The 10,367-nt window shown below is 37.1% G+C and overlaps 1 protein-coding gene across 1 annotated transcript; it reads right to left on the reverse strand.

The window, feature by feature from the left end:
- Positions 1–2,331: 2,331 nt before the first annotated feature.
- LOC121385481 (heparan-sulfate 6-O-sulfotransferase 2-like) lies at positions 2,332–7,940 on the reverse strand. Its single transcript, XM_041516216.1, has 2 exons — positions 7,281–7,940; positions 2,332–4,422 (listed from the first exon to the last, which is right to left on the reverse strand). Exons 1-2 carry the CDS (start codon positions 7,778–7,780, stop codon positions 3,696–3,698), a joined length of 1,227 nt encoding a protein of 408 aa, XP_041372150.1. The 5' UTR covers positions 7,781–7,940; the 3' UTR covers positions 2,332–3,695.
- Positions 7,941–10,367: the final 2,427 nt, after the last annotated feature.

Genomic DNA, 10,367 nt, shown 5'->3' on the forward strand with positions numbered 1-10,367 from the left:
TTTAATCGTGGCTAGTAAAATTTTTAAATGACTGATCCCATGGCTAGTGGATTTGAAAAACATTCTAGAAGCCCTGTCAAAATTTATCTCCTTTTAAAGTTCTTGATTCAGTCAAATTTATGAAGCCTGTTTTTCTTAAATGCATGTGTTTAAGCATTGTAAACGTATGTAGTTACACGTGTGTAAGACATAAATAGGCTTTGTAAATTCGGTCCAATTGTGTCTTAGTGGTAACCAAATAAAGAACAAAATAATCATTTATCATAGTTCATACGTTTTTCTGTGAACTACATTCCATGTCTTTCCATAACATTTTTTTTTAAAGAATTTTCAAAGATTTGTCAGTGATTATCAATGTATTTACAGTATTTTGATTTCTTGTATTATTTTTATTAGAAAAACTAAAAAACTAAATAATCAATAAATATTAATTTTCCATGAAAAATTACACAAATCTGTAATTTCATGGACTGTCCAGAATTTCGAATACCTGCATGAACTGTGCATGAATCGTGCATGTGCAGGCCTGTAACAATATAATTTCACATCACATGGACATTAACACGTACAATGCAGTCAAAACTAAATGTCATATAAAACTAGAGATGGATAGTTTTGTAAACATGTAACATAAACGACACAATATATCACTCTAAGCTATCATAACAAGTCATTTTAACTATTAACATGCATTATTACTGTATATATACACGTACTGGCTATAAATAGTTGAATAAATACAGTTACTTGTAAATGCACAAGCCAACAATTGTTTCAAACATTATCACATACACACAGGAAATGTAGGTTTTTTGCTTACAATCCTAACAACACACAGAATAAACTGAAATAATTTGTCCCTATTACGTATTAGAATTAAGAGTATTAGAAATGATCAGCTCTACTATTATTATATTAATAACAAAATGATTTAAAATGAATATAAAATAAAATAAATATATACACAAATTCCTTTAATTAAAAGAGTAGCTTATGTGATGCAGGGATTTCTTCTTTCATAATTACACAAATTCCATGTTACACAGCAGTGATTACAGGCAAGGGTTTCAGGAACAGTACAAGTCCTTCTCATGTCATCATGATTTCTTAAATAGCTGTCAGCAAAAATCATAAAACTACTGTAATTTTAAAACATTTATAACATATAAGCTAAAATGTCTTTCAGTGAACTGAATTTGATTAAAAGTGGCTAAAGTCAAAATATTATTGTGACCATATATATAATTTGTATGAAATGATATATATATATATATACATATATATAAATTATGGGATAATCGACCATATTCATTACAAGCGTCTTTTGGTGCATTCACATTACACAGGTGGGTTTTTTTTTAACTTATTAAATATTGCCAACATTAATCAATTCTAGCAAATAGTTTTATTTAAACAACATGCATTATGAGTGTACTGTACTGAGAAAGCAACACACGTCCTCTTTCGGGAACTTCTTTTTTTGTGCATCTTCTAAGTTCAAGGGAAATAACTCTGTAAAACATTAGTAAATCACCATGAAAGTAAAACATGATCTGTAACAGTACATGATAAAAGTTATACACAAAATTTCAGCTCAATATATACTCTTAAAAAAAAGTAGAGGAATTTAAAATGAAAATGTCATTACCAATGATTGGAACAGAGATCAGCTTTCAAAAATGACTGCCTAGAAAACAACAGTCATGGCTACACAACCTAACACCCAAACACAGCCGAAAATGTGCACATGCAACATGCAGTAGCCACGTACACATGGGTAGGGAGTCATTTGCGATTTTGACACTTCACGGCGCGGTCGATACATCTGTTTAAGTAATTACTACTGTTAAGTTTGCTGAATTTCATGATCAATTAACTTTTGCGTGATGTAGCCAATATGTTTAATGTTTCGCCGTCTGTGATCTGCAAGACTATGGAACAGATACCAGCACACACAAAATCTTGATGATCGACCCCATTTAGGGTGTCCCAACCAACCACATGATTCCAGGATCAATTCATCACAACCCAGGTTCTATGAAATCAATCTCAAACAGCGACTCAAATCGCTGCACAGACCAGTCAACCTTTAGTCAAGAGAAAGCAGGAGGTGTGTGTTGAAATAGCAGGATATTTTGTCAAAAAACAGGATATTTTTTTAAATGCACACAATTTAACACAAGTTTTTAAAAAGTATTACAATAAGTTATATGAACACTACATAATGTCATGTATACTTGTCAACCTTAGATCGTGAAATTAATAAAAAAATAAAAAATAATAATTCTTCTTTTTTTTAAATATATATAATATATATATATATATATATATATATATATATATATATACACACACACACATACAACACTGTTCTGACTGGATTTTAAAAAAAATTGCATCGAATCCACATCAGCCATACCAGAATTCACTTGAATTTTTTTTTAATCTATATGAAAGAAATGTGAAAAAAATAGTCTTTACCAGAATAATTCTAAATTCATTGATTTGTCAATCAAGGTTTGGGGCTTGATTTCATTTGCCATGTGATGTTGATCACTTACCAAGTGTCCTTAATAATGGTTTTGTCAATAAATCTATATATATCACTTGAAGTGAAGACACTGTATATTATAATACTGTTAAACAATCAAATATAATAGACTGGCAGACTAGTAAAAATTCCCACGGGCTAGTACATTTTAGTTAGTTCTGGTGTGGTGGGCTAGTGAAATATTTTCCATCTGTGCACCCCTGCTGAATGAACCTCATTATTTCAAGCCAATAATTTTTTTAACCAGTGTCATTACACTACCATACTAAGGTAAGAATTAAAATCATTGAAACATAAAATGATTTTGCCAGTGAAAGGGACTAGAGTAGTTATCGGTTTTCCCTGATTTTAGCATTTAGCAGCAAGCAGATAGTTTAAGCTAGTAGGTACAGAGTTTTGATGCTGGCTCCCATCCATAACAAGTTTTAATGGTGCAATGGGGAGGCGACTTTCAACACACCAACTTGGCCGTCACCGACGATCAACTCCTACCTAGGACAGATGGCCCAGATAGCAGAGATCTGTGCCCAGAACAATTTGCTTGAACCATAAGTCATAATATTAATTAAAACAAACACTAGATTTTCATCACATATTTTTTTTAAATGGGGGCGGAATTTAATTTTTTACTTTATTTTTCAGGAGATTGAAAATGCATCACATCGAGAAATTTTTTTTCCAAAATTAAAAAAATACAGGGGTGGGCCTTTATCCTGGGGCCGGTGGGGCTAAAAACATAGGATTTATTTTATGGTGGTGTTAACTGGATTCAAGTATGAAAATTATATTAAAATAAAAGTGACCTGCCTCCTCACTCTCAGCAAAACACATCCTTGACAACTGGTATCTTTATAAAATAAAAATAAAAAAACAACAAAAAAAACAGGCTGTTCACAAATATCTACATTCTGAAACAAACTGTAGAAGCTGTATGATGGGGGATGTGTATCAATGCCAGTATATGCTTCAAATAAATTTTATAAAAATTGATAAAAAAGTATCCTTTCAAAATCAACATTTTTGATGTATGGTAGTTTTTAAGAGGGTTGGTGGAAGTACTACACGACTACAGTTTGTACTCTCATGAAAATGACCACAATTGGGCACAGCTCTTAAACACGTTCAAGCTTAAAGCTTCTGCAATTTATCTCTTTGTCTGATGTGAAAAATGACCAGTGTTATCGGTATCTTGGTTCCGTTGAAAATGTTTATAATTTTTCCAATTGTCTTTAGCATTGTCCACATCTTCAAAATCACCACCACCATTGTCAACAGACACTACTGTCGGTTGATCCAATGCGGAAGTCTCTTCACGAGCCTTCTTAACTCGCTGGATAAATAGATCCTTAGCGAACTGGTAAAGGAGAATGTCATTAGTGTTCCTCTCGATAAGTTGTTTTTTTTGTCGCTCAGAAATTCTCGCCCTCTTGCTGGAAGTGCTGTTATACTGGAGAAAGTTGCCCATAAACTTCAGATTGAAAGTGTGTTCGAATAAAAACTGTGTGTCTTTTTGATACTCGGTCAAACCAAAAAACGCCATATCCAAGAGGTTTGCTTTAGCACTTTCCAGCATTTTCTCATCTCTCACTTTCTTATCCATGCCGGTGGTGTTGTAACAATTAACGACGCTAAGATTGGCCAACATCCTGGTCTGGCGGTCGTGGGCCAAGTTGTACGGACACTCCAGGAACTCATCTAGAGACACATCCGACCAATCAACATCTTCGTAACACACTGGCACCTCTTCCAGAGTTGCCTCCCTTCCATTGCACATGAGGTGGGCAGTTTTCCAGGTGGCACCTCGACGTACATGCATATATTCACTGACGTAACGCTTTATCGGATCCCGCAAGATGGTCACGTAATAATACCTGAAAACAAGAAGACAATTTTACTAGTACTTATAATCACTTTGGCATGCATCAACAAAACAAGCCTTATACTATGAGCACAAACTAGAAATTGTAAAAAATGTCCGGTCTGTTTACACTGTTTGGTACTATTCAAATCATCATTTCAAAAACCCCAACCATATATTATTCTTTATAGTACAGGGGTGGGACGTAGCCCAGTCGTAAAGCACTCACCTGATGCATGGTCTTGTTCCAGCCAGTGCACCATGACTGCTATATTAAAGACTGTGGTATGTGCTATCCTGTCTGTGGCATGGTGTATACAAAAGATCCCTTGCTACTAATGGAAAAAACGTAGAGGGTTTCCTCTCTAAAACTATATGTCAGAACTATCAAATTGTTGACATCCAGTAGCTGATGAACAATATATCAATGTGCTCTAGTGGTGTCATTAAACAACACAAAAACTTTAACTTTTCATTATTTTAAACTGCATAATAACTTGGGTTAGTGATATTTAATATTTCACATGGTACAATGCTAAAAAAGAAAAGAAAAAGAAAAACGTATTGTTACTGGTACGATCTTCATTATAACATTTTAAGTTGATTAGTATTTCTAAGAAATCATCACGTCATGTTTTTAAAACTGAATGTAAAGTGAATTTAGTTTTATCACGGCTAGCGCTAGGTGAGCAAAACATTTCGCCAAATTATCTAAAAACAAAAGGAGGTAAAACCCAGTTATTTTCCAACAAAACATCAATTGTTACTTGAAATTTTTTCGCCAAATTAAAATAAAATTCACCAATTATTTCTAGAATTCGCATTTGACGAATTTGGCGAGTGGCAGAGCTAGCCCTGTTTATTGACAAAACGGTCTCACCAGTTGCACCAAATCCAGCCCACTGACATGGAGTCGTGATGGACCCTATTATATATAGTCTTGTTATTGGACAGTGGAAATGAATAATCTGAAGCGGAATGCTATTCATGATTGTTCTGAATACAATGAGTGGCACAAACAGCTGAAGTGGATAGATCAATAAAACGTAGATCTACAGGTTGAACTAGTTATTTATAACAGAAGATATTTTGATTCAAAATTCGTAAGTGGCAAATTTGGCGAGTGTCAGAGCTAGCCCTGAACAGTATGTAGGTTTATCATTTTCCATCAGACGTATAATTTCCACTGTTAAAATACATAAATTACTTCAAGTACTACAGGACTTTTCATTTAAAATATGCAGATGGACTAAAAACAGATTTTGAGGGTCAAGACGGGATGCTTCTAACTGACCGAGAACAACTCATTTTGGATGAGCCTCGGACAAACATTTTCTGTATATTACACTTTATTAAAGTTATTCAATTGATATGTCCCATTTTTATGTTCAGTCTTCTTCTCCCTGTTGAAATTACACTTGTACCAGCCCTCTGCATTGTGGCTTATTTTGTCACATATGCAATATTTTTTTTTCATCTGGCGACTAAAACATTTCATACTATCTGTATAAAAAATAGAAGTAGGCGATATCTGGCTCCTAGATGGAAAAGTTAACATTGAGGACTATGTACACTATCCACTGTGTTGCTCTTCCATATAAAACTTACATATCAATTAGTTCTAGATGGATGCACACAGGAAGTTAATTTTTAAGAAGACGTAAACAGGGGTAGCTCTGGGTGAACACAAAGTTACGCCAAATTATCTATTAAACTTCAAAAATGGCAGAAACCAGTGATTTTATAATGAAATGAAATGTAGTAAAATTATTTCGCCACCTGAAAATAAAATTTGCCAGTTGTTTTCAAAATTGGCAATTGCCGAATGCCAAAGCTAGCACTGCTTAAAGATAAAATTTGTGTAGGACAAAATACAAGAAAATTAATATAATATTATAAACATTAAGCTTCTAACAGTTTAAATAAGTCTGAGAAAACATGAATATTATGTCATGACAGCTCATCAATTCATTAAAGTATCTATTATTTTTGTCAACTTAAAAAAACAAATTGTAGATGGACAATTTTCAACATTATTTTGTTGCTAGGCAAGCACGAGCAATTGCTGCCTTAAAACACAAGGCCTGTACTACAACGATGCAAAGAGTGATAGCTTCATTCGTGAGTCGCTCGCATAAGTATAGTTTGCCTAACCCATTTTTCATTTGCGCATTGTGATATAATATACACTACATCATTTACATAGTCATGACGTGTTACCTCAGTTTTGGCATAACCCATAAATGGTTTATGCACATTTTCAATTCTCAGAGGTCTGCTACAAACGTCAAACATCGGCTTATTGTGGCATTACACCAGGAATCTTTGACACCCAGTAGTAAGCAGCCATTCCATATTTTCACTATAGTTATCACTCATAGCAGAGATCGATCATAACCGTTCAAATGTCCGTCTAATTCTCGAACAACAGAGTACTCAGGCCAAGAAAAAAGTATGTTTTGTTTAACGACACCACTAGAGCACATTGATTAATTAATCATTGACTATTGGGCGTCAAAACAAAAAAATTAGTAATTCTGACACGTAGTCAATTGAGGAAACCTGCTACATTTTTCCTAATGCAGCAAGGGATCTTTTATATGCACTTTCCCCACTGATAGGAAAGCACATACCACGGCCTTTGACCAGTTGTGGTGAACTGGTTATAACGAGAAAAAAAAACAATGATCTGGATGGATCCACCAAAGTGGTTCGATCCTGCGACACAAGCATATCAAGCGAGCGTTGAACAGACTGAGCTAAATCTCGCACCTAGGGATAACAAGCTGAAAAGTGTTAACATAATACAGAAGCCCCAACACTGACCGCAAGACAAATAAAAGTAATAATAATTAATTAATAATAGTTAACCTTCTCTTTCTTTTCATGTGTTCCTTTTTGTCCATTATGCTGGATATACAGGCTGTCAGCTCTGTCCAATCGGCATGCACGCCACATGGCCAACCCGTAGTAAAGCGACTAAATAACCAAATCCTTCTTTTCCGTGTTATACAGTCACAATGCCTCTTTCTCGATGGACCCTGCCGTTTGTAACAGACACATGGGGGGTCGGTGTCCAAATTCACCAAATGTTTCCCAAAGGTCGACCCCCCAGTCTTCTGGATATGAAGGAAAACAATAACATCTTCCTCCTCAAAGTGCAGGTCGTAATCTTTATCGACGTGGTGTTCTGGAAAAGTGTGCTTGTTGTTACTTCCTGCCAAATACGCATCGAGGTCGCTTTTATAGACGGGTGCCGCGGTTCTGCCCGTGAGAGCACATTTGTTATCAAAACAAAAGTATCCCATGAAAATAATGGAGCCGAGGGACACGACGGAAAGAACGAGAAGTGCGAGTTTCCACGACTTCATTACGGCCAGACATCGATCAGACGAGTAACCGACTACGCATCACCATCATCACTCCGCAGAGTTCAATTAGTACTCGACTATAAACAATGGAAACCGACAATCCTGCAAATCCCACTTTACTTTAGCCAGCACATTTCCACTTCCGCTGCGCCATGTTTCCTGACCCAGTGACCTTTCACCGAATGATTTGTAGACAAGAGTGACGTCCCCCTTAAAAAAAAGTCGTTTTACTTTCGGTCCGGAAAGGGTCATGGCGGGGGGGGGGGGGGGGGGGGGGGGGGGTGTCACGGGGATATCCCATGAAATACGAAATAGTGACATTTCAGTCTTGCTACAAAAAGCTGGGTTTGTTTCAATTACAGCCCTCCATTACTTGATTTTACAGATTCAGTGTGCTCGCGTAGGGTGTGGGTGGGGTGGGGGTTGGGAGCGGGATTCCGACGAACTCACAGGCTAGAATATGTACATGTAAAATAAGAATCACAATTTTCTTTTCTAACTAATAATGAAAAATTCTTATTCCTTACACGCAACAATATTCCGGAATTATGCCCTATCATTTGCAATTTTGTAAAGAGATGTTTTAAGTTGCGTGAAAGCATCTCCAAGTTCAGCCAGAAAACGTTTCGCTAATGTTCGCGAACTATTTGATTGGTTCCCGACGTTGCCATTTGGTCTAACGTAAAGCGCATAAACCAGTCTAGCGGACGTAATCTCTAGGTGTCTAGTTTACAGAATATGCTAAACTTCACCGTGACACAACACCCACACGTGTGATAATTGAGAAACGCTTCCAGGAGAACTTAATTAATAAAGGAATTACAACTCTATTCCTAAATGGTTAATTTTTAATTAACCCTTACTACTCGTTCAGTAACGTGTGATAATTGAGAAACGCTTCCAGGGGAACTTAATTAATAAAGGAATTACAACTCTATTCCTAACTGGTTAATTTTTAATTAACCCTTAACTACTCATTCAGTAACCTTGTAATACAGACTTAATACTGGTACCTATCACAATAAAGACAATAACCTACAGTTTACCTAGGTCCTCTAGGATGACTGGTTAAGCTTTTTATATATTTAGACAGTGAGCCTACAGTTTACTGCGTCAGATGACCGGCAGCACCGTCTAAATAATATTGGTATAATACAGTATTAAAATATTTAAAGTCACATCAATCACATCAAGGTTATACAACAGAGCAGAAATGATATTTACCAAGTCCAAACGGACGAACGTTCCCTGGAAGCCTTCCAATATGTTTCTCCCCGATATCTCTAAAACCCTAGCTATTTATCATGAAACTCGAATATCGCCTGGGGGTACATCGCGGCACCGAATCCCTACAAGTGCTATTTCCACAGCGACCAAGCGGTATATTTTTCTTAGATCGCCAGACTTGTTGACGCCAGTTCGCTAGAGATTCCATGGTCGCGCGGAGGTATTACGTAACTACTGGCCACCTGGGCTTAAGTGCATATTGGAACTGCACACGACCCTCTAAAACAATTAATATCGCCACAGGCGAAAACAAAATTAAAAGCATGTTCCGTCACAGATGACAATAAGTAACATGGCCGTAGCTAGGATTTTTTGTTGGTGGGGGGAGGGGGGGGGCAACTGAGTAGTTAATAGTCTAAAACTCCTTAAACAGTTAAGAAGAGAATTTTCTTTAAGTTTCTATACTGCTTTCCGGATTTTTTCGGGGGGGGGGATACTGCCCCCCCCCCCCCCCAGCTACGGCCCTGGCTAAACATGTAATATGATTTTCGATTTAGTTTCCGACAATCTTCGCTGTGTTCCGCCTGAATATATACTACTCAAAAGAATTTAAGGGTAAAAAATTTATAACCAAATAAGTTTCAGAGTGTATTAGATTGATGATGTAAACTACACAATTTTTTTTATTTATTGTTCCATATTTACAAAAAACACACAAATAAACGTCACTGTATACAAGAAAGTCACATGACATGCTGTCAAAGTTGAAGGTTGTCAAACATGGATTTTACACATTAGAACATTCGTTTAATAGTGTGTGAATCCACCCCTGGCGCGAATACACTCGACACATCGTTGCCTCATGCTGTTGATCAGACGTCTGAAGAACTCTTGGGGAATGGCCTGCCACTCTGCCATAAGAAGTTGACCCAGATCATGAAGGTTGGCCGGAGGGGCATGGTTATCCCGAACTCTCCTATCTAATTCGTCCCAGGCGACTCTATTGGGGCCAAGTCAGGCGAATATGCTGGCCAATCCATCCTGGCGATACCTTGTTGTCTGAGAAAGTCCGTTACCACCCTGGCGCGGTGGGGTCTGGCATTACCATCCTGCAGAACTGCCCCGCCGCCAATCTGCTGAAGGCTTGGGAGAACCAACGGCCGCATAATCTCATTCAGATAGCGGATTCCATTCAGATTGCCATCCACCACATAGAGGGGGGTCCTGTGGTTATAGAGATGCCGCCCACACCATGACGCTGCCACCACCGAACCGGTGACGTTGTCTAACGTTAACGTCAGCGAAGCGCTCCCCAGGACGTCTGTAGACACGAACCCGGCCGCCGTTGAACTGGAGACTA

This window comes from Gigantopelta aegis, chromosome 1 (assembly GCF_016097555.1).
Source record: "Gigantopelta aegis isolate Gae_Host chromosome 1, Gae_host_genome, whole genome shotgun sequence".
Lineage (NCBI taxonomy): Eukaryota > Metazoa > Mollusca > Gastropoda > Neomphalida > Peltospiridae > Gigantopelta > Gigantopelta aegis.

Excerpts from the sequence above, each read along its gene's own strand:
- LOC121385481 (XM_041516216.1), bottom strand. The coding sequence starts at position 7,780 with ATGAAGTCGTGGAAACTCGCACTTCTCGTTCTTTCCGTCGTGTCCCTC. Across the intron at positions 4,423-7,280 it reads CACATGAAAAGAAAGAGAAG|GTATTATTACGTGACCATCT; the intron begins GTTAACTATTAT and ends TCTTGTTTTCAG.